The 25,484-nt window shown below is 39.9% G+C and overlaps 1 protein-coding gene across 1 annotated transcript in view; it reads left to right on the top strand.

Moving 5' to 3' along the window:
• The window catches only part of DPY19L2 (dpy-19 like 2), a 63,511-nt gene extending 39,162 nt beyond the window's left edge, over window positions 1-24,349 (top strand). Inside the window, 10 exon segments of the mRNA XM_040964514.1 lie at window positions 370-450; window positions 2,115-2,216; window positions 4,122-4,193; window positions 4,584-4,630; window positions 8,326-8,350; window positions 9,236-9,355; window positions 10,206-10,380; window positions 13,037-13,136; window positions 13,817-13,942; window positions 22,761-24,349. Coding sequence (XP_040820448.1) covers window positions 370-450; window positions 2,115-2,216; window positions 4,122-4,193; window positions 4,584-4,630; window positions 8,326-8,350; window positions 9,236-9,355; window positions 10,206-10,380; window positions 13,037-13,136; window positions 13,817-13,942; window positions 22,761-22,911 — 999 coding nt within the window. The 3' untranslated portion in view covers window positions 22,912-24,349.
• The last annotated feature ends 1,135 nt before the right edge of the window (window positions 24,350-25,484 follow it).

The following is a 25,484-nucleotide window of genomic DNA, read 5'->3' as shown; positions in this document are numbered from 1 at the left end:
CACCCGTGTGGGAGACCTGGAGGAAGTTCCTGGATCCTGGCTTCAGATTGACTCAGCTCCAGCCGTTGCAGCCTCTTAGGGAGTGAACCATCAGATGGAAGATCCTCCTCTGTCTCTCCTCCTCTCTGTATATCTGCCTTTCCAATAAAAATAAATAAATCTTAAAAAAAATAGCAAAGACAAGCCTAAAGAAAGGTTTTTTAGACTTAGGATCTATATAGCTCTAATATTTTATGTGTTGTATTGTGGTGCCATCAATTTCAGTTATTCACCATTGAACACAATTGTCTAACATTGTTTGGAGTTAATGGACTATTTTAGCTAGGCAGTTGGTAAGTGCTATTACTAGACTTATGTTTTATTTTCTAGCTTATTCAAGGTTGTGCCTGGTTGAGTGGAACAATCATTTTGAAATTCCTGACATCTAAAATCTTAGGCGTTTCAGACCATGTAAGTTCTTTCTGGTTATGAAATTTCATGTAGCTGGATAAAAACTTTGTAGCCATCTTATCTCTTTACCTCACAGAGGTTGCATGTTTGTTTTTTTTAAAGTCCTCAAGCTAGTTTCACGTAGAGTAGGAAAGAAAATCCTGCTAACTCATTGAGCTTTAGAATCTGCTGAGAAAAAAATGTGCCACTTAATGCTGACTTGGCCTTCCAGGAAAAGTACTAATAATTTGTTAAAGTAGTGAATTTGTTTATATCTCAATTAAAATGCAAGTAATGATTTGTTTAAATTATAACCTTTCATTATCATTGATATTATTATCACGTGCCACTCTATTTTCTGCTGTGAAAAACAGAATTCAACACAGTTTTAATTGTGAACTAAAATTAAGATACAATTTGTTATTTTCTCCCTCTTAAGAGAGATGCTGTCGTCATCCCATTAAGCACTCATGGGTGCCCATGCTAACATTTCTAATGTAAGGTTTCTTTGCCATTTATCACAGCTGTACACAGCAACTTATCAGTTCATTTGTTGCTGTTTGTATGTGTGCCATGTTCCTATTATTTTGTTCTTAGTTTTTAATTCTTTATGGGAGTGTATATTTCTATGATAAACTCTACTCATACCTTGTAAATTACGTATCTCTCTTGGTTTTTGATTTTTGTTTCTTCTCCTGCTTTATATTATCACCTAGTTTCCTGGGAACCTAAAAAGAAGTGCACACGTCCCATCGGCAGTCTCAAGTAACTTGTCTGACAGCTGGGCACAAAACTTGACATTTTAGAGGCTCAGTGAAATTATTGTTACTCATTAATGATAAGTAAGAGCAGTGAAGGAATAAAAACCTATGGTAATCATTAAACTTACCATTAATTTCAATCCCTGTAAAATAAATTGGATTGTGGTTTTGCATGCCAAATATTTTCTTATTCCTGGCCTTCTGAAAAAGCAGTGAAAAAATATTTGTCCCTTCTAGAAAGAGACTTTCAGTATCTCATTTTAGTATAATCACAACAGTGTGATAATTTTTATGAGGAGTAACTGACACTCAGTGGCTTTTTAAAGAAAATTTGTGGAAAATTAGAATTAAAAGACTTCTTGGTGCTAAAAATGGAAACCCATGCATGTTTTTTTTCATAGTATGTATTTTCTGTTAATATTTTAAATATTGCATGCATAGGTATTTTTCACACCAAACTACACTTGTCTTATAATTTCATTTCCCATGAATTTTTTAAAAAATGCTCTCAGTAGTTTGCAAAACATCAAATACGAAGCATTGTGACAGTATATGAAACACTGTGAAAATGAGAATAGAGAAAATATTTATAATTGACAATATGGCAGATATTTCCACGGTGAAAACTGTGGAAAGAAACTTTTGGAAAAAATAAGTTATCTAGGTTTAATTTCTTGACTAACTTCATATAGTTTCTTCTGGGCAAGTGTTTTCACTACTTTATCATCTTATCTTTGCTGATATTTTTGCTGATATCTTCTTGCTTTTTATTTCTCTACATTTTCAGTTACCTTGATGTGTCAGAATGCTATACATCTGATTTTTAGAGGCATCTATGTGGCTTGTGTATGTCAGCTCTCTATAGATCAAACCAGTACTAACAGTGGCCACTTCTATAATTTAACTACCTTTGTTTTCTCTCAGATTCGCCTGAGTGACCTCATAGCAGCCAGAATCTTAAGATATACAGATTTCGATACGTTAATATATACCTGTGCTCCAGAATTTGACTTCATGGAAAAAGCAGTATGATTATTTTTTTTCTTTTAGTTCCTCTGTTTTAATCTGAAGTTCATTAGCATGCAATGTGATTTTGTTTTTGCTAACCATATGGCCTTTCTAACCTATTTTCTGTAAATTAGTAAATAACATCTCCTTTATTAAAGAGAGAAATTCAGTAAGTGTGTTGAACATATGACTACATTAATTATTATTACAAATAATAATCTAGGCCATTTAGAGAAATGAGGCCATTCAGGAAAATATAATCCAAATTTAGTTTTATTACATTTAATAACCCAAATGATAAAATAACATTTTAACAATAGGATTTCCAATAAAGGTGGTTTACTACTTCTGAGTTTTAATGAGTATGTGAAATTGATTGTTATCCAAATGTTTGGTTATCTTTAAAAATACTCATTGATTTCTTTGAAAGGGAGCATTGGGGAAGAGAGAGAAAGAAACATCATCAGTCAGTCTTCCATCTCTCCACGGGTTCACTTTTCCAGTGGCTGTGACGGCCAGAGCTGAGCAGTCCACAGGCAGAAGCCTGGTTCTCCATGCGGATCTCCCTCACGCCTGGGAGATGCCCAGCCTCTTGGACCATCTTCCACTGTAGGGAGCTGGATGGGAAGTGAGGCAGCCAGGATTGAGATGGGTGCTCACGATGAATGCAGATATTCAGATAGTGGCTTTACTTACTGCATAAGGCCAACACCATGTAATATTCCCTTGTACAAAAAAAGGTCAAGTTGCTAAGATTTGAAACATTTATGTCTTTGTGGAATCACTGAACACAAGAGCAGGACGAGCTCTGTGCAGGCACAAAGGCTCAATTGGCTAATTCTGCACCTCCAAGCACCATGTATCTATCATATGGCACCAGTTTGTGTCCCAGCTGCTCCACTTCCCATCCAGTTACCTGATTGTGGCCTGGAAGAGCAGTGGAGGAAGGCCCAAAGCCTTGGGACCATGTACTGCATAGGAGACCAGAGGAGATTCCTGGCTCCTGACTTTGGACGAACTCAGCTCTGGCTATTGCAGCCATTTGGGGAATGAATCAGCAGATGGACGCTCTTTCTGTCTCTCCTTAGGTCTTCTGATTTCTCCGTAGATCTGCCTTTCTAACAAAAAAAAAGTAGTTTTTTTTTTTTTTTTTAAATGCACATGCCTTCTGCTTGCAGAGGAAGAAAACAAAATGGGAAAGACTTGTACAAAATGGGAAAGTACCATGGGAGCCAAGTGAGACAGGGGTTCTGGCAGGTTCTGAGCCCAGCCCAGTGTTCATCCTCCTGTTGGTGGCTTAGCTTTGTCTTCATCGAACAGGAAGATGTTGTTAATGGGTTAGCCTGCCTAATTAAAATTCTGAATTATTGGAAAAATCCAACAATGAAATTTTACATTATTCACTTAATTCATCCAAACAGATTTTCCTTAACTTAAAAATGATTAACAGCCATTAGGATGTATTGGGCAGTTTGTTGTAAGAACTGCATTGAGTAAAACACCCTAGTTCTTGCTTTCAAGAAATATGTAATTTACTTACCTGGTAAATCTCTCCCCGTCTCAATAACAAGTATGAGAATTACACTTCGAGTAATGACTTTGGGTAGCTTTCTACCTTTGCAGCTCCAATTTCACTAAGGAAGGCAGTGACACAGCAGCTCAGGAATCCATGAACACCCATCTTGAAACTTAGTATTAAATAAAAATACAATAGATATAGCTTAACCTGGATTTAATTTTAAAAGCTTTTAACAGCTGCATATCATTCTTATAATTGTTTCTTACATTAAAATTAAGAGGTTGGTAAATAATGTGCTAGTGCATTTTACCTTAAAAAAATTATGGTATGCAGTTTGATAGATTTTTTACTAGTTTAAAGCAGATTTCAATAAATAATTTATAGCATAATTTTCTGTATTTCAGACTCCATTGAGATACACAAAGACATTACTGCTTCCAGTTGTCATGATGGTTGCTGGTTTTATTTTTAAGAAGGTAATTTTTTTTTTTCTTTTGGGTTCAAGGTAAGGATTGTAATGTGCTCCTGATTTGCCTGAGAGAGACAGACAAAACGTCTCTGAAGGTGCAGGAAATAAGCTCCTGCGCTTGTAGAAAGCAAATTTGAGACACTAGTAAGTAGTTATCCACATACTCAAGCTTAGAATCTGCGAACTGAAATAGACCTTAAACATCTGGCTACTCAAACACTGATTTTTTAATAGATGAATTTATAACTTACTTCTTTGCCTAGGGTAGGACTGGGACCAAACTGTTCCTGAAGACTCATTTTATCATTTAAAAACTTATTTCTCATGTGGGTGTTTATATTAATGAATCTGAGCATGGTGTCATATTTCCTGAATTTGTTGATTTGCTTCTTTTCAGACTACTCGTGATGTTTCTTGTGTCTTATCTGCAAACACTTATCTAAGGTAATTCCATCATTGTTTTTAAGACAGATTTTATTCAATCAAATAAGTGACTATAATACTGTTTTTTCTCAAATGCACATTCATTACGCTTAAGGAGAGATGAACCAAACTCAGGTGTTTCTTCAAAAAAGGAGACTACTATCTGTGAACTAGTTTAGAGTTTGATTTCGTTTCATTTTAATAGATCACTAGAATTCATGATAGTAAAGAGAAGAAAGCTCGGTTTGTTTTGGCTAGACTTTATTTTTTAAGCTTTTAGAGAAGAGAAGATGACTTGTTTTTCTGAGAATTCTGAAATAATTTTGTCTGTTTATTGCTAAGACTGCTGTCACATTTTCTGGTTGTCCCAGTAAAGTCAGTGGAGTTTATTAAAGTAGCAAAACACTGCCATGACTCATATAAACCATACATAAATAAAATTGCTGAACACAGAAAGTAAATTGTAAAGAAAAAAATTTGAGGGAACAGAAGAGTTACAATTTGCAGTTTTGAATGACCATTTGATTTTGTTTCATGGCCTTTACTTGTAATAGTCTTGGATTGACAAAGAGCTTTAGTGAACTCCATGCTTGAATGTCTCATCATCAGTTTTGTGTGGTTGTCGGAAGATCTAAAGATGCTCCTAGGTGTGCTGTTGAACTCATTTCCGGAGTAAGGAAGGTAACAGAGCAATCGTGATTTGTTGTGTTGGAATGGAGGCCAGGAAAATATGTCCCAGCATTTTAGAAGGAGTGTATTGAGAACCTGGAAAATTGTTCCGATGGAGAATGAGTGAAGGGACTTGGACTCTTCAGTGAGCTGCAGGAAGACCGGGGGGTGCGTAACAACTGTCTTCAGATATTTGAGAGGATGTTAGTGGAAGCAGACAGACTTGGAGAACCAACAGGTAGAAGATACTTAGCCCAAAGGGAGTCTTTCTTGCTAATCACATTGCTAAAAGTGGCTGGCCCAGGTGGGGCACAGGGGTCCTTCAAAGCATTGAAGTATTGCATGCTTGTTCCGGACATTTAGGAAAAGCATGTCCAGTAGAGGAGACTGATTCCTTGCCCTTTAGTCTCCCCAGAGGTGCTTATGGCAAGCAGATTTGGAGGTGTCGTTCTAGAAATCAGATATAGAAACAATCATTATGGTTTAAAAATGAAAACTGGACTCTCATCATTCTGAAGGTGGTTCTTTCATGTAACTGTCGGATACAAGTCTAGATTTCCCCTACTCTTTTTATTGGTCTTAGCATCTTACTGTTTGCTGTCCTAGCTGAGTACCACGCATTTAGCCCTAGCTGTATCAATGGGTATTTAAATTATGCTTAACTTTAACAGCCTAAGTTGTCAGTAGTGAACATCCTTGTATGCAACTTTTCACTCATTTTTCTAGTGTTTCTGTAGCATGAAATATTTGGAGTGGGCCTGCTGGAAGCCCTCTTCTGTGATATGACAAACGCTGGTCAATTGCAATGATGAAAGCACTGTTTTCCCTGTGTCTCCATGAACACCAATTTTTTATCAAACTTCTAAAATTTTCTGAATAGGAAAAAGAGTAACCTGTCCTATCCATCTGATCAGTGATGTTTTGTATCTTTCCATGTGTCTGTTGACTGTATTTCCTCTTGACCTTTTAAAAATTGATTTGTGGTCATTTATTTTTTTAATAGACAGTAACCTTTGGTCTATTGTGTGTATCCTATAATTTCTTCCAGAATGTCAATTTATAGTTTATTTATGGTTCTAACTTTAGAAATTTTCTGCTTAACCATAACTGCCCATTTTCTGTTTTTGCTTGTTTAAAAAGTTTTCTTTACTTTGTAAACATTAACATGTTTTCTTTCATCATTTTCTGTTGTACCGATTGCTAATTTTTGCATTAGTTTTGTACTGTGGTGAGATCCAGGGTGCTACCTGTCCCAGCCCTGTATCACCTCATCTATTTTCAGCCCTTTGAAATGCCAGATTCCAATACGCCCTTGCTCTTTCTTAGATTCTCTTGTACTGAACTAGGTATTTCTGAGCCAGAACAATATGGTTTTTGTCCTCTCCTATTTCGCTGCATTTCATATATTCCTACTTTTATAGGTAAACATGGAGATAACAGTATAGAGTCCTCTTTTCCCCGGGCACCCATCATAGTACATTGGATTTGCTGCAGATTCATTAAAAGGGGCTGTATCCTTAAAAGGATAGCTTTTTGCATCCAGAATTCTGCTGTAGCTAAGTGTGGGGAAGTTTCTTCACCCCTCTGTGCCACAGGTCTATGATGCATTGAGTGGCCATGATCACACGGGCCTCCCCGGGGGCCTGGAGAGGATGCATAGCCAGCGTCAGCAGGTGTAAAGTGCTCAGAATTGCTGACAGAACCAGCAGCTGTGTTATTGCTGCTGCTGTTCCAAATCTCAGTTGGTCAAGTTTTGCGGTTTTCCCCCCATGAATCTCACCACGGTTTTTTCCACATGGACTGTGTAGTTTGTTATACCTTCCATGCTTTCAGTTGAAGAAGGTTTATAGTGTTTGCAGACCTGTCACTGCTGAGCTCCAGGAAAACTGTTGAACTCTTGCCCTTCTTTCTCTGTGTTCTTGTAATTCTGCGACTGGCTCTTCAGTGTTACCAGCTTACTGTGTACATTCCTTCTTTCTCAACATTTTTGTTTAGATTTTTTGGGAAATGTGTTTTGCCCGAGTTTGAGAGCTGGTCATTACAGCTTGCTCTAATGACATGAAGCAGCCATTCTCAGCATCCTCTGAAGAGAGGAAATGGCATTGTCATTTGATGCTTATTGCTTGCCCCAGCTCTGCTGCCTGAGATCAGATTTTTTTCCTCATTCAGCTATTTATGCCTTATATATCCATATTTGAAATTAGCTACTAGGTCACTTATGTCAGCAGGAATGAGGATTGTTCTCAGCCACTGTTGTCAGGTCTCTTCCTGGCTCAGTTGCTCACCAAGGGATCCTGCTGTGACTGGCTATGATCTGGGGACAAGTGGGGACTCCTCTCCCTGCACGGCTGTGGGGGAAGGAAGCACAGGTACGTGCCAGGCTCTTCTCCCAGCTGCCCCTTGGGCAGGGCCTTGCTTCTCCTTCCAGTCTCCATATCCCTGTTAGAAGGCCCCACGTCTTGTAGAGCCTGTTGGAACAATGGAACCCCCAGCCTTTCAGTAGGACAAAATGGGCAGTTTCTCAACTTGTATGGCTCTAATGTAAACTCTGAGTTAAAAAGCTGCCTTTTCACTGTGTTCTCTGCACAGTGCCTTGGCCACAGTATGTGTACTGTAAGTACTTAATTATAACTTTCCTGGAACTAAAAGTATTTTACCCAGCATTTCTTCTAAGAAAACATTTAGAAATGTTCACTACTTTGCATACAGGGATGTTCACATTGTCTGTGAAAAATAGAAACAATTCAGGAGTGTGAACATGGCTGAACGTGCCATAAGTAGGTCTTTCATTAAATATCCGGACTGTTGTCATTTTGTGCTCGCCAGAGGCGCAGTCTCTAAGGATCAGTAAACCTGTTTCATCTTACCAAGGCTGGGTTTTTGACATACCAGAGGTAGGATGTCTGTAAATTGTATTTTTAGTAATATTTAGCCCTTCATTTACTCTCCTAAGTAGCTTAAGATCAAATTTTTCTAAAACAATAAATGAAACTTCTTTCGACTGTGTACTAGATTTTCAGGACAGGTCATTTTCTGTTTTATTTCAGAAAACAGCTCCTTGAACATGGTGAGGTAAAGCTTTTATTTGACTCTGGGGTTGACTGTTAAACTCTAGTTAATGGTCCTGCCCAGAGGTGGGGCCACGCTGCGGAATGCCAGCCGTAATGCTGCAGGTGGCTCAGCTTCGGTAAACTCCCACCAATCCTCCCTGCTCCTTCATTTGCTCTCACTTGTGAATAATCAGAAGGATCTGAAAGCCAGGAGGTGGACTGATGACCATGGAACATAATGAAATTGCTTTCACTCATTGAACAAGTTTGCTTGTAGCCTGCTGAGCTGGCCAGCTGCTGGCCCTGGATGGCCCAGGACTGGACACCTTCTGCCACTATGTAGATTTGGTGGGGAGTTGGCTACAAACTCAGTGTCATAGGATGTACAATGTAGGTCAGTCATTCTCCTGCCCTCAAGTACTTACAATTTTACAAGGGGGACATTAACAAAGCAACATTTAAATGTCACCAAATTATTTAGGGGCATTGAAAGGGAAAGGAGATAGGAAATCATCAGCAAATTCTAAATTATAAAATATTCTTAGAACATTTTCAGAGTTTTAGTACTACCACTTCACAATTTTTCTAAATGTACAAGAGTTCCTATATATCCCACACTCCACTTACCCTATACTAACATTTCATATTAATTTGTCAGTGAGCCAGACCCAGCTTCCCTTATTTGCACCTTTCCCACCCTCCCAGCCTTGTTAAGCTCCCACATATGTCTGCCTCAGCAGGGACAAGAGCAGTGACATCCCACCCAGAGCCAGGCAGCGCTGAGTACCGTGCATCTGAGAACCCTGTGCTTGATTTATCATGACATTAGATCTGTGCCCTAATGCTAGCATGTCTGAATACTTTATTTTACTACTTTAATAAAGTTACAATATTTATTGTTTTTTAGCTGATTTTCCATGCACTGCAGCTGTTGGCATTTAGTGGCCTTGCCGTTTTAATTATGAGGCTGAAGTTGTTCCTGACCCCACACATGTGCGTTATGGCATCCTTGCTCTGCTCGCGACGGGTAAGGCAGTCACTTTGTCTAAGGGCATTCTAACGGGAGTGAGTGCAGAATAGGCACTTCAGGTTTGCTGAGTAACCAAGACATAAATGTGCTAGCTGAAATGATAAAGTATTGGTTATGAATCTGTAGAGTAAGAAAAATTTCAACTATATTTAAAAATTATTCCTAGACCTCGATGTCTCCATGACAAGTGGTCGTTGTCTTATTTGTAAACAGTCCGAGTTTGGTTTTGTGGAAGTTTGCTTACCTGCCACAGCCACCCTACAGGACTCACCAAACCAGAGTGCATCTGATGTCGTTGTTCTAATGCACTCCTGTTGAGCCCAGAGAATCCCCAAGAAAAGTTGTCAGTGCCAGAGCTCCATTATTGGAGTTAAGTTGCCTAGCATGTTGGGGTAAAAGTGTTTGAGAGCATAGTACAGTTTTGTTATGAGCGTATTGCTTTATACCCTTGAACAGACATTGTGTATGTGTCAGTGCTAAGAGCTTTTCATAGTAATTCCAGATTTTCATAAAACACAGCCAAAGCTTAAAGTGCTTCAATATAAGAGGCATCAAAATGGTATCCCGAATCTTGAAGCCTGGTAATGAGTCAGTACTGCAAGGAGCAAATACTGCCTCATTCTTTCAAGGTGAGGGACAGTTCCATTTTGAACTAGACCCCGCAATTTCAGCAAATGCATTCTTGTTTTTAAATAAATAGGTGATAATTCTATGTATTTGTATACTGTTAGCAAAAGGTAATCCTTTTGGTTTAAAGATTAAGGTAAGAATTTTAGACTCTAGGTGCAGATTTATTCACTCTTAATTTCATATAAGAATTATAAATAAGTGGTTTCTTTCATTTCAGCTCTTTGGCTGGCTTTTTTGCAGAATCCGTTTTGAGAATGTTATCTTTGGCATTCTAACAGTGATGTCATTGCAAGGTTGTGCAAACCTCCATAATCAGTGGAGCATTATAGGAGAATTTAATAATTTGCCACAGGAAGAACTTATTCACTGGATCAGATACAATACGAGACCAGGTAAGTGGCTATTTAGTTGCATGTATAGGCGGTTTTACACACACAAACACACATTATGTAGCTGTGTACAGTTCCCATTTTATATGTTTGCCTTTACCCGAATGAAAAGACTTTATAAACTTTCTCAGTCAATTCCAGAAGTTCAAGATACTTTGTGACAGTTCTGTCATTTAGTGCCTTCATCAAGAACTGAGGATCCTAGCAATGGAATCATGTCAATTACTTTATGTAACAAACTGAATGAGACTGAGAAATCAGAAGGAGCCAATCAGACCTTTGCACAGTCGCCCTGCCGAATTAGAGGAATGTGCAGGGTACACTCCGGGCGGAGAGCGCTCACAGTGCAGCTCTCCCAGGGGTTTTTCTGCAGAAACTTGGACCATATCAGAATACCCAGTCACCTCACAAGCAGCTATTAATTGTTCTTTGATCCTCAATGAGATTTCCCCAGAACCCTGCTGCCAGGATTTGGGGGGGGTCTTAACCTGTCTGCTTTCACCTTGTACCACTCTCACCTCCTGGTAGCTGTTGCCATGGTGGTGCTTTGCCCTCACACTGGTGCCCGTGGAACCCTGCCTCCTCTCCTCTCCTCGGCCATCTCGGAAGTGCTGCAGGGTCTTGGCTTCCACTTGTAGGCTCAGCGTGCACTCAGGGCTCTGCTCTTTGCAAACAGTCTGGGTGCAACAGCTTTGTTGCCCAATAAACAAAGGCTTCCTCCACATGCATTGAGTCAGAACTGTGCACGTTGAACTGTCCACGGCACCCGCTTTTTTCCTCACCAGTGGTGGGTGTGGCCCGCTGCTGCCGCCTCGTTTTCAGTGACCTCCAAGGAATCAGCATTGGATCCCAAAAATGTTCCTGTCAGTCTTCACCTGAGCTTTAGCAAAACTTGTAGTTGCTTCAATTTGAGCAGACTTTGTGTTGCTGTAATAGAAGATCTTTTCAAGCCATTATCTGGTCCTTCTTAGTGGCACAGGCCTATCCTTCCTGTTGAGATTTTATAACAGGTGAATGCATGTTTATTTTGGTGAAAAATAGGCCTTTGCAGTGTCTGTTTAGCAAACCCCTCCTAAGCAGCGTTCAGTGAGGTGGTCATTCCTGGGTGTAAATCCTGATTGTAAATACTCCAGAATGTTCTTAGAGCTCTAGCTCTAACAGGGGTTGGCATTTTCCTGATGGTTCAGATGACAGGAGGGCTATGATTTACCCAGATTCACCTCCTCCCTCTGGCTGCTACGCTGCGGGGAGGACTTGCGTGGTTGGGTCCTTTCACCTGCATGGGAAAGTTGCACTCAGTTGCCAGGTTCTGCCCAGCTAGTGCCAGCTGTTGCAGGCTGTTGAGGAGGTGAGCCAGCGGGTGGGGAGCATACTCCCGCTCTGCTTGTCTCTCAAGAGAATACAGTTTAGAAAAACAAAAACCTTTAATCAGATGGAGATTGTAAAATCAATTTCCAGAGAATATACTACAGTATTTCTTGTAACTTATACTAAATCTAAACCCAAATGTCAAAGATTACAAGTTATTTTCTTGCACCAATTCTTTAGTGTCGTTTTCTGTATTTTCCTGTAACTGAGTTCACTTCTTCTATCTTTTTTTAATTAGCACCATTTTCCTAAGCAGCCATCTCTAAGGAAACATGAAAAGCTTCAATCTGGGTAGATGCTCGGGGACTTCCCAGGGCGGGAGCGACACTGCCTCCCCACACACTGCGTGGCCAGGCCAGTGTCCTCACACCTCCTCGGCGGGCACGCGGTGCTCTGTCCTCTCCCTCCTGCACCCCTCCAGGGACAGCGGCTTCCCGGGAGCTTTAAGACCCCTGTACCTTTCTTTTCCCTTATTTCTCCTTTATTTCAGGGTTCAGTGTTGGGTTTCTGGAAGAGAAAATTATTTTTAACCAAATATCCTTCTAGGATAACTATGAAAATCAGACATGTTTGTTAAAAAAAAAAAAAGAAATTTCTGTTTATCACGAGTTCTCTCATGTTTGTGAAAAGCTTCTGTAAGTTCCATAATAGGAGTGGAATCATTGCTCAAGGTCTGTCCTGTCCAGTAATGTAATTTGTGAAGAAAAATGAATAATGAAATAACATGGGAGATGAAACCCAGCTTGGCAGCACGGCCTCCATGGACCGCTGGGCCGTGCAGTCAGAGAAGGGAGCCTTTGCCGTCACTGCAGCAGGCCCGCTGAAGTCCTCAGCGAGTGGTGAAATGCCTCAGCTTAGCCTGTTGGTCATCTTTCCCTTAGTTCCAAAGGAAAGAAATGTGGGTGAAGGGGTGTGGCTCTCACCTTGAGCGCTGGGTTCCTCCCTCAGGATTTCTTTCCATCCCAGCTCTTAGTCTTGGCCAAATCCCTTACCACAGCAGTCGTCTCTGCTTCTTGACCTACAAAACAAAGACTAGAGAACTCACCTCACGGAGCTTGACAGATTAAATAACTTAATCCTTGTCTAAAAATGAGGGCAGTTCATAGCATGTGGTCACATTGAGTACAGATTAGCTTTAGTGTCTCAGACAGTGCATGTTAAGTGAATGGAAAGGATGGTTCAAGTGGTAATTACTTTAAAATATTCTTTTCTTTCTGAATTTGGGTTCATATATTATAGCCTTTTGTAACGGTTGGGTTTCAGATATTAAGTATGTACTCTTGTTTTCCAGATGCTGTGTTTGCAGGTGCCATGCCTACAATGGCAAGTATCAAGCTGTCCACCCTGCATCCCATCGTGAATCACCCCCATTATGAGGACGCGGACTTGAGGTGGGCATGCTCCCTGGTGAGGGGCGGGGGAGGTGCTGGTGCACTCAGAGACGCTGGGAGAGCCCCGAGATGGGCTGCATCGCATGCTTGTGAGACACTAGGGCATTACAGGAACTCTAGTTTCGATTGTGGTCTAAGATTTGAGTGACTGGTTTTTAAAAATAAAACTGACAATTAACACAATGAACAGCTTAATCTTTGCCTTTCAGTGGATTTTGTCTACTAGAATTTTTAAATATTAATCTGTAGTAACAGGCATATCCTATATACTTGAAATCCTAAGTAATATTTAATGCATTAAACAATAACCTGTTTATGATTTCAGTTTATTCCCACTTCAGAAATCATGTCCTAAATATCTCAGGATTCTATTGGGGTGATTTGGTAGTTTTGATATGCTAGATGCCACATTGAGCTTCAGTGAACATTTTTCATAATATACATAGAAGAAATTATTTAAACCTATGCTTGTACTACATTTAACTGGTTGTAACATTTTGTGAATTATGAATATGAAACCTGCTGTTCCCAGAATAACTTAGGCCGTTTTTTAGTTCTATGCATCAGCATTCCATTCAGTGAGAAGGGGTAAGATATCTGTTTATCAGAAGAATTGTTAGTATTTATTTTAACATTTCTAAAATGTTAAATACTAATAATTTCTTGTTTTGATTTTAAAGAGCCCGGACAAAAATTGTTTATTCTGTATATAGCCGAAAATCTGCAAAAGAAGTGAGAGATAAATTGTTGGAGTTACATGTAAACTATTATGTTTTAGAGGAAGCCTGGTGTGTTGTGAGAACTAAGTGAGTATTAACTCAGTGCTATGTGATACTTTTAATGCAAAAAAAAGTCACCTTCCTACAGTAGTTCCAATTCTTTAGAAAATTGAAAAAATAAATGCCATTAAGACATTACTCTGTGGACCAGCATTGTGATGTAATGGGTAAAGCTACTGCCTGTGATGCCAGTATCGCCATCTGGGCACCAGTTCAAGTCCCAGCTACTACACTTCCCTGGATAGTGTGCCTGGATGGCCTCTGTATCCATATGAAATTCCAGGCTCCTGGCTTGGTCCAGCTCCAGCCATGTGAGGAGTGAACCAGCAAGTAGATCTCTCTGCAGCTCTGCCTTTCAAGTAAATTCAATAGAGTTTTTTTAAGGGCTTGTTATGTTGATATAACTTGATAGCAGCTGCATATACCTGTCATTCTCTTTATATTGCTGGGCCCGGCGCAGTTGCCTAGTGGCTAAAGTCCTTGCCTTGGTCGTGCTTACCTCCAGCTCCCTGCTTGTGACCTGGAAGAGTAGTCGAAGATGGCCCAAAGCCTTGCGGCCCTGCACTAGATTTCATCTAGGGAAATCTTACAGTAATTTTTTAAATCCCAGTATTTTTCATTTAAATAGGTTTTATAGGTAAAACAAAATTTCATTAGATGTTCAAAGTACAGATTTGAATTTACAATGAGATACTGCCATTTTGCTACAATACTGAATTATATTGTATTTGTGATAACTACAGGGAGAAATTTAAAATACTTATTTGAAAGAATTATGGAGAGATAGTAACAGATCTTCCATCCACTGGTTCACTCACCAAATAGCTCCCAACAGCCAGGGCTGGGACAGGCTGGAACCAGGAACCAGTAGCTTCATCTGGGGCTCAAGCACTTGGACCATCTTTTGTCACTTCCCAGGGCATATTTGTAGGGAACTAGATTGGAAGTGGAGAAGCAGGGACTCAAAGCAGTCCCTTTACAGGATGTTAGCATTTCAGATTATGGCTTAACTCATTATCTTATAGCACTGGTGCCAAGAGAAACATTTTTAATGAAAAACTTTAAGCACCTGAGATTGGCAGACCAAGTGCAAAATGCAGTATGTGCCTGTGAGCTGCCTATGAGATACTTTAAATACATGTATTGGCTTGATGGAAAAGCTACATGAGATAAACAAACACGCTGCAATAGAAGGGATGTTTTTATACCAGTTACAGTAGATGTTCAGATGAGGAGTAAGACAAGAAGTGATACTTTATTAGATCCTATTTTCATATGTATTATGTAACATTAGAGAGTAAAAGGTTAAAAAAAAAAGCCAAACTGTTCAAATATTCTTGCAGATCAAGTAGCACAACTCAGCTGAGTTATGTAAATTTCTATCTCTAAACAAGATCCATGTACTTTTCATTCTCATGTGCATGCTTTGAAATCAGAGTAAGAATTGGATCACCAACAAACACATGTGGGAAATGTCCAAATAACTGGAAGCTAGATGGACATGCTCCTGACCAAGGATAAAATCAGGAAAGAAATTGGAAAATATTTCAAGTGAAAGAAAATAAAAATGCTGCACATAAAAATACATGGATCGGAAACTAGTGTTTCGAAATTAACTTCTAGTAAAAACAAAGCTGTAAAGGCATAGTTTTTTCATTTGAAACTTTTTAGGGTAAAAGTTATTCATAAAAAAAGACCAAGTTGAAGGCCTTGAGTTGCTGAGCTCAAGATTACAGCTATAGACAAACACAGAGTGTGTACTATTGGAACTCATAAGGAAAGTTCGCAGAATATAAAAGCAACACACAGCGATCAGTAGCCTTTGAATGCACAGTCCCAGGGAAAGCACTTCCAAGATCAGCCCCATTCACAGTAACAGATTTAAACACCTTGGAATAAACTTAAAGGATCCTGCAGCTCCTTTATAAAACATTAAAGTAGAAGCTACCAAGACATCAGACCAATCTGAGGCCACAAGCCAAGGGGTCTAACTCCCAACACCCACAGAAGGCAAGGGAGTCATTCTCCCTTAGAGCCTCCACTAAGGCCAGAGCCCTGCGGCTCCCTCCTTTAGGCAAGAACATGTATATACTGCTTGAAGCCTCTGTGTGTGTGGTAATTTGTTGCAGCAGCAATGGGAAACTAATGCAGGATTAAATGCCACAACTACAAAAATAAGGAATTGAGACTACATAATAAAGCAAGACCATTACGTGCTTGCCCTCAAGAAATTTACTTAATCCAAGGAAATTGATAGGTTAAGATGATCAGCAAAAGGACATACCATGCTTCAATACTCCACAGAAAGCTGGTATAACTACAGTATGACAAAAGTTAAACAGAATCCAAAGATTACCAAGCCTAATGAAGGTCAGTTTATATTGAACGGTCCGTTTTCCAAGAAGGCATAGCCTCCCTAAACATTCATGTACCAGATATGTGAAGGAGAAACAGAAATCCATGATTGGGTCAGAAATTAGAATATTCCTTTCAACAGTTTACAGAACAAATAAAAATTTTCAGCAAATCAGTAGGTTAAATGACACTGTCCATTACCATGACCCAATTGTCTCTTGGAGACTACCACCCAAGAATATCAGTAGGTAGTCTTTTCAAGTAAACCCTGACTGTTTATCAATAAACATAATTCAGGGCCATAAAACAAGTGTTGATGCATTTTTTCAGAGCATACAAACTATATTCTGTGCCTTCAATGAAATTGTTAGAAATCAGTATCAGAAACATGTGAGGGCCCGGCGGCGTAGCCTAGCAGCTAAAGTCCTCACCTTGGGCACCGGTTCTAATCCCGGCAGCTCCACTTCCCATCCAGCTCCCTGCTTGTGGCCTGGGAAAGCAGTCGAGGACGGCCCAAAGTCTTGGGACCCTGCACCCGTGTGGGAGACCTGGAAGAAGTTCCTGGATCCTGGCTTCAGATCGGCATAGCATCGACCATTGTGGTCACTTGGGGAGTGAATCAATGGATGGAAGATCTTCCTCTCTGTATATCTGACTTTCCAATAAATGAATAAATCTTTTTAGAAAAAAACATGTGGAAATCTTCCCAAATACAACAAAAAAAAATTAGTGTGCAATCAGCTAATATATTGGTAAGAGAAATAGCAGGAGGGTTTCAAAATACGGTATACTGGGTCTGGTGCAGTGGCTCAATGCGTTAGTCCTCCACCTTGCAGTGTCAACATCCCGTGAGCACCAATTCTAGTCCTAGTTGCTCTACTTCCTGTCCAGCAGCCAGCTCCCTGTGTATGGCCTGGGAAAGCAGCCAAGTAGAATCCAAGTCCTTGGGCCCCTGCACCCATGAGGGAGACCCAAAGGAAGCTCCTGGCTTTGGGTCAGCTCAGCTTTGACTGGTTGGACCGTTTGCAGAGTGAAGCCGTGACAGAAGATCGCCCCCCTCCCACTTTACCTCATCCTCTATGTAAAACCTGCTTTTTAAAATAACATTTTTAAAGTGTTATCCTGAGGGAAAATAAGAACAGTTTTCTAATATTTGTGGGATATAGATAAAGTGGCACTTGAAGGGTTGGGAATTCCTCTAATAATAAGGGGACCAGCCTTGTGGCACAGAGGGTTAAGCCATGCTTGGGATGCCAGCATCCTATTTTGAGTGCTGGATCAGGTTCCAATTGGTATGTTTCTCGTCTAGTTCCCTAATAATGTACCTAGCACGACTGCAATGGAAAATCACCCAGGTTCTTGGGTCCCTGCCACTCACGGGGGGAACCAGGATGGAGTTCCTGGCTTCAGTCTAATCTAGCCCTGGGTTGTGGCCATTGTAGAGTGGACCATTGGATAGAAGATTTACTCTCATTTGTTCATTCTTATTCTCCCTCCCTGGCTCCCTGCCTTTTGAATAAATAATAAATCTTAAAGGAAACTAAAAGAGAATAATAATAAAGGTCAGACTCAAACAGGCTATCAAAGAGATGCCTGCACCCCTGTATTCAAGGCCGCATTATTCACACTAGCCAGGGTACAGAATCAGAGTGTTTGAGAGGAAAGAGAATGCCATGTATGAATATTATTAAAAATGGTAGTTATCACAAGGGAGAACAGACAGACCCAGAAAGATAAACACCACGTGTTCTCACGTGCTCAGCAGGAGTGAAGATGCCGTGCAGTATGCATCGCAACTCCCAAAAGGAGGACTTCCAATGAAGCAGTTAAACAGTTAAATGACAATTTAACACTAGACTTTCCAACTTTGCCTATACCTAAAATGCCATGATACACTTCAGTAGCAGAATGTTAAACTTATAACTATTACTAAAGGACTCTACTGCTGTGATAATATAGGGGAGGGGGAGAAGAAAATCTGCCTACAAAACCATGTCATTGAAAATAATAAAAATTAGCATTTACATAAATTATATGTAATTTGTATTGACACGAAGTTTATATATATACACACATATATATAATTTTAAATGCTTACTGGAAGCTGAGAACGAGATCTGGTGGGAGAGGTTACCACTGAAGCAGTTGAAGCTGGATACAGCTGTAGGGTGACTGTAGTTCCCGGTAATTCATTCTGTAGCAAGAGCTGGAGAGAAGCTGGTAGGCTTCAGACACACCAACAAGGAATCAGAAAGATTAATTGCCTGATATGATTGGTTTAAACTGTGTAGATGTGTTGTGTTATGCTATACCCCATAAAGTATATTACATGGTAGTTGCATTTTTTTAGAAAATAAATGCACAAATCTGTGGAAGTTATTGATACTTTACAATAAATTCTAAAAGGTGCAGCGTGAATATTTAATAAATGCAAGGTACTATAATTATGGCAAAAAAAAGATAAAGTTGCTGTAAAGGAATCCATGTGAATTTCCCCCTGGTCAATAAAACAAAAAGCTGATTGTAAGATTAAAAGTTGATACATTTCTAACTCTGAACAAAGACATCGTTAATATCATAAATAAAATATTTCATCATTATAGTCTCTTAATAAACTAAAAAGTTAACAAGCAATGTTAGATATGACATCACCAACAGGGTCCAAACAGATGAAATGGCAACTTCCTTGGAAAGTTGAAAACTCACAAAATATGAAACAGGAAACACCTTGAATGTTAATGAAATTTTCAGTTTAAAATAAAAAGCTTCTCATAAATGCAATGCGCCCTATCATCATTGAAAATAGTTCTACAATCTATTCCAGAAAATGAGGTAATAAGAATCATTACTTTACTGATACCAACCTTTTCCTGAAAACCAACTGCAGACAAATATTAAAACACTTAAGCAAATGTTTATGTAAAAGTTCTAAACAAAATGGCCACAGATGAATCCAACAATCTATTTTAAAGAGCAGTGTATCATATACTTGCAGATGAGTTTATCCCAGAAATGCAGATATTTGTTAATGTCATGACTTGCCTCACTGTCAAACAGGAAAAAAACGTCACACGGCCACCTCACTAGACTCCCAATGCAGTCCAGCGTCCAGCACTGACTAGTTAGCAAATCAGGCTGGGGAGCACCTTGCTAACCCTCGCAGAAAGTATTACAAGGAAACTACAGCTCAAGTTAGCATTAGATGAGAACCTGGACGGGGTGGTCCATTCTTACTGCTTCCACCCAACATTGTATTGATTGAGGTAGCCAAAGTACATAAGCTAGAAAAAAGCATTCAAACTGGAAAGGAACTAAGTTCTTTATACAGATAACTCAATCATCCATGTAGGGGAACTGATGAAAGGTACAAGAACTTCTAAACTGAATGAATTTAGCAGGGTTGTAGGATACAAAAATTAACATGAAAATCAGTTCTAATTCTGCCACAATAATTGCAACATAACTTTTACAAAAATGTGAAATTCAAAGTATGTGTCAGACCTGAATATTGAAAATTAGAACATATTACTGGGACAAATAACATACTACCTAAAGTAAATGAAAAAATACTCTATTGATCAAAATAGTCCATAATATTACCTTGTCAAATCTTCCCAAATTAATCTGTAGATTTAGTTCAGTAATAATCAGTATTGCTCTAGGGATGAAAATTGAAAAGACAGTTTAATTCATATGTTACCACGACCTAAGACCTAAAACAAATCTGAAAAAGAATACACGCCAAGGGCCGACATGCCCCTGCTGCAGGACTTAATACCCAGCTGCAGCAATCAAGACAGCGTGAAACTGAACAGGGTCCAGAAGTAAGTTCATACCCATACAGATCATTCATTGGAGAAATGAACCTTTTTGACAGTATTTGAAAAATTGTTTTATATGCAAACATATGAACCTTACACTTGACACATCACAAAACTTAACTCACCACGTGTCACAGGCATAACTAAATCCAGGGATATGAAATCCCTGGAATAAAACCACTGTGACCTCATGTTAAGCAAACATTTCTTTGATCCAATACCGTAAGTGTGATCTGTAAGAGAATGAGCATGTTGGAGAATAGGACTTCATTAGCATCATAATCTTTACTCTTATCTAACAGATTATGAAGGATTCTAAGAAACCACAGGGAACTGGCATCATGGCATGGTAGGTAAGCCTCTGCCTGTAATGCTGCCATCCCATGATGGCACCTGTTCAAGTGCTCCACTTCGGATCCAGCTCCCTACTTAAAGCCTGGGAAAGAAGTGGAGGATGGCTCAGGACCTTGAACATCTGCACCTATGTGGGAGAACAGGAGGAAGCTCCTGGCTTCTGATTGGCTCAGCTACAGCTATCACAGCCATTTGGGAAATGAACCAGTGGATGGAGGAGCTGTCCTTTCCTCCTGTATTAATTCTTCCAAATAAAAACCATGTTTTAAATCTTTAAAAAAAAAAATACAAAAACAGGAGGAAATGTTTCAGACACACGTCTAATAAAGGATTTTATCTGTTTTTGAAGAATTCTGAAAATTGACTAAATGAACCAAAAAAAAAAATGTTTTAAATCCTAAAGAAATGCTTCACCAAAGAAAAGTATGAGTGGATCATCATATGAAAACATGTTTGATGTTGCTAGTGATCGTGAAATGTAAATTAAAGCTATATGAGGTACTATTAAATACCCAATGAAATTGGAGAGATCGATCGTGCCAAGTGTTGGCTGACACTGTGGAGGACCTAGAACTTTCTACACTGGTGGTGTGAGTGCAACATGGTACAATTCTTTGCAGGATTAGTTTCTTAGAAAGTTAAGCATCTGCGTAGTCTATGGCAACACATCAGGTGATAAAAGCAGGCGTATGTGCATGCCAGTAATTGTGCACAGCCTATTTTTCTAACACAAAAGAAGAAAATACCAAATACCTAGCAATGAGTAAACTAACACTCTTTGGGGGTGTCTAGACATCGTAAAAGATAATAAAAAGCGTTGATAAGAGAGCAGTACGGAGAAGTTTCAATGTATTTATGCTGAGAAAAAGCCACCAGTCAGAACACAGTAATTCCAAAAGACAGATAGCTTTGATGACAGCAGGTATGGGGATGCCTGGGAAGCAGTGGGGCTGGAACCAGACTGGGAGATCATGAAAAAGATTAGACACTGGGCAAGATAATATATTCATTATTTTTTTCTTGTGAATTATGATTTCAGAAGTGTAGAGACGTTAAAATATACCCAAAATGTGCATTCAAAATGTGTAGTTTATTATCACTGACTATGCCTTCATGTGCTGAAACTGATAAGGACGTCTATCTAGAACTTAGGAAGGCCCATCGTACCTTAGTAGGAAACACTATAAAATTTGGCAAAATATTTAAACATTTTACCAAAGAAGGTATGTCGAATCATCTAACTACAGAAGAAATAAAATTACAGACAGATAATTCCAGCTGTCTGGGAGGATCCAGAGCAAAATAAACTCTCAGGCTTTGCTGACAGAGACAGCAAATGGGGCCTGCATTTTGACAAACAGTCCTGAAATTGTTTGTGAAGTGACACTTGGCATACAACCAAGCAATGCCACTCCCGGCTGCTTCCGTAAGAGAAGTGGATCGTTTGTCCACCCAGAGCTTCCTTCATGACTGTTGACCAAAGGATTGAATCACCAAAACTTCAGAGTGTCCCAAATGTGTGTCGCCTTGCAAATGGATAAACAGTTGTGCTATCTCCATTTAAGTGTTTCAGTTCCTATCAAAACACACCAAGGTAGAGAGGCCAGAAATGCAAAAACTACAGAATGCATTTATGTGAAATTCTAGAAAAGGCAAAATTATAGTGCAGAAATGTGGTCAGTTCTTGCCTGGGGCTGTTCTGAAGAGGATGGGCCCAAGGGGGCGCATTAGCAGGTGGAAATGCTGATGCCTGTGACGGTGCTTACACACCTATATAGTTGCCCTGCCCCTAAACTGGACCCATAAAATGGGAATTTTATTGTGTATAAATTATACTCCAGTATAGGTATTTAAAAATTAGAAATAATTTTTTCCTGGTTCCTTACCCCCTTCAAGATTTCCACGCAGGGTCACTCTCCAGTGAGCTCCAATGTCCTGAGTCCACACATAGCCACCTCCTTGGGCTGCCATGTACTGAACGTTTGCATGCTAATCCAAGACAATTCATGCTCAAAACTGAGAAAGTCATCAGTTTGTCCCATTGCAAACAGGCTTTATGTTTGCATGTTGGTTGCACTTGGGAACTATTCCAATACACAAACTTGTTATGAGGGCATAACGTGTTACTTGGCTAAGGCACTCCAGGATGACCTATTTTATATTCATTACACCTAAATGACTAGTTGATATTTTTGAAATGTTGCTGTAAAGTCATTAACTTGCCAGTATTTGAAAACCTGGGAAAGACTCCATAACTTCTGTGTTTCCTCCGTAGAGGAATATGGGTTAAGTGTGGATCTGCTGTGTTTTTTCAGGCCTGGCTGCAGCATGCTTGAAATCTGGGACGTGGAAGACCCTTCCAACGCAGCAAACCCACCTTTGTGCAGCATCTTGCTCAAGGACCCAAGGCCCTACTTCACCACAGTGTTCCAGAACACCATGTACAGAGTTCTGAAGGTTAACTGAGACCCAGCTACCCCCACTACACTGCAGTGCACGGCAGCACCTGGGGCAGGGAGGAGGGTAGGTGGGCGGGAGAGAGATCTCACTTTTTGGCTTATTTTTACTAGTAACAATCACACCTTTTATAAGGGGTGCTTGGAAAGAAGAAATATATAAAGGTGGTCCCATTACCAAAAGCAAATTCCTTTGTTTTCCATTGAATGTCACCCCTAACCTTCTGATGAGTAACTGATTTCATATTGACTTAACAAATTTCACCTTAGCATTTTCAAGAAAACTATTCACAAGGGGGAAAGAAAAGTGAAACTTAAGAAATCAAAGATATGTAAGGCCATTTTTATACAGCTAGGCTAATTGCTTCAGATTTTTTTTCTAGGGTGTTTCCTATTCAAACTTCTTAAATCTCTTAGAATGGAGAACTTGGGCTGTGAAGTGTCCATGACATCCCGATGCTGGTCACAGCCTCTTCACCTTGGTGAGGACACTGTCAGCCTGTGCCTTTCCAGGGCCTTTGGGTTTTCTGACTGGCTCTCTTTCACAACTGGTCAGTTCACATCCAAGTGTGAAACAGTTTGTCATGTTTCGCATCTCAGCTGAGTGCAGTAAGAGTACTCCCGCACGAGGGGTGCAGTCTGCTTGGGCACCCAGGGGCGGCTGGAAGGGAAACCCACTTAGCTCTAGTCACTGAGATTCTCAGATCCCAGGTCTTGAAGGAAGCAGATGCATCTCCATCTCCATGGCAACGCATCCCAAGTTCTTCAACTGTATATTAATACATTCCTTGAATCCTTGTTTTTGATTTTTTTTTAATGTGGAAGGTCATGCTCCACCCCAATGAAGCCTGTCCAACAATAATGCTTTGAAAAAGGGCCAGTAATTTTGCAGGTGTTGCCAAATGCAAAGGTACAATTTGCTACTCTTCTCTGCTGGGGAAATATTTAATATGCCATCTCTGTTGCATTTTACTGTGTATCTACTTTAATCACCTTAAAATTCTTATTACTCCCTTATATTCTTGGCCCACTATACTTGAGATAGGAAGAGGACTCACTTCCATTGAATAATTCACTTACTTTAAGTAAGTGATTGTATAAGGAAAGCAACAAAATTATTTTTCAACTTTTGGACTTGTAAAAACTTTGCCACAGGATGCTAAACAGCTAAATATGCCAGTATGCCATTTTATTTTGGCACTTTCAAATAATTTATTTTGGTATAAATGTGGAACAAAAAAAGGAAAAGATACAAAAGCTAACATCAAAATTTACAATTTTGAATGATATTTTTATAACATTTTGAAGTTCTCCATAGAATTCACCAAAAAGGGGATCAGCTGTATTTAATAAAATGTTACATATGCCTAGAATGTTTTCACATGGATTCATGCTCTGCCTGCCCATGTACTGTGGTATGCTAGGTGATTAAAAAAGACCTTGGATAGCCTCTGTGTTTTTCTCATCCTTTTCCAAGCATGATTCTTTAAGCAACTAGCTTTGAAACAGCAGAAACCCTGCGTTTCTGGATGTGTGTGCCATGTTGACATGGGCTGTGATCCTTCTCCATCACAGAGAAACACTTCTGTGTGAGGAGTCTCACGCAGAAAGCAACACATTGACGGAAATCCCGTGGGTTCTGTAACCCGCTATACTTGGGTTCAGGTCCTGGCTCTTCCGTTTGCCAGCGTGTTACTCAGCTACACCGAAGCCGTCTATTGAGCCTGTACTCTAGGCCAACCACTATGCTGAGCTTGATCAAGATACTGTCACTCCAGTTGCCTCACCTCTACACCAGGCTCACAATGAGGAAGTAACATGTTTAAGTGCTTGACACATCAACAAGTATCATCATGCTCTCCCTCCCCTGCCCCAAATAATCATTGCAGTAGTTTCAAATTGGAGCACAAGATTAGCTCCTCAGATTTCCAGATGGTCCTTTTTTTTTGATGTCAACAAATGGAAATATTGGACTACAGTTTACTTTTATGCAAATTATATTTGTTTCTTACCTGTATATACGTTTCTCCCAGGGGGAGAAGGACTAAGTGCTTGGCCCCGTCCGCCCACGTCGGAGATCTAGATGGAATTTCTGGCCTCAGCGCAGCCGGCTGTGGAGTGAACCAGCACTCAGATAATCTGCACCCCTGTTTTCGAACAAAATAAGGATTTAAAACTGTGTGCACTGTAACGCCTTCAGTGCAGCTTGTGTCATGTTAGCTCTGCAAAAATGTTCTGAGTAGCAATACTCCTTTAGCCTCCATGCTGCAAGTTGGCAGTCCCTCCATCTCCTCTGGGGCATTTACTCCTTCCTAAGGGTAAACTCACTGCACTAGGGTACTGCTGCCCAGGTCCAGTGAGCCCTGCAGGACTGCCAGCTGCAGCTCTTGAAACTTACTTATTACTCCTACAGCTATTCTTCCAGCTAACCTCCTGGTACTAGACTTGGAGGGTTTTTTCCAACCTCAAGCCTTGTTCAGACACCAAATTTACCCATGGGCCCCAGACAGTGGGAACGAGAACATGTCACCAAGCAAAGGGAGCTGTGAGTACTGGGGTGCAACCGAAGACCTGCACAGGGGC

The sequence above is a fragment of the Ochotona curzoniae genome, unplaced genomic scaffold (genome assembly GCF_017591425.1).
Source record: "Ochotona curzoniae isolate NIBS_2020 unplaced genomic scaffold, NIBS_Ocur_1.0 scaffold_3835, whole genome shotgun sequence".
NCBI classification, from domain to species: domain Eukaryota; kingdom Metazoa; phylum Chordata; class Mammalia; order Lagomorpha; family Ochotonidae; genus Ochotona; species Ochotona curzoniae.
The sequence above is the reverse complement of the archived record's forward strand: the minus strand, read 5'-3'. Positions and strand labels throughout refer to the sequence as shown.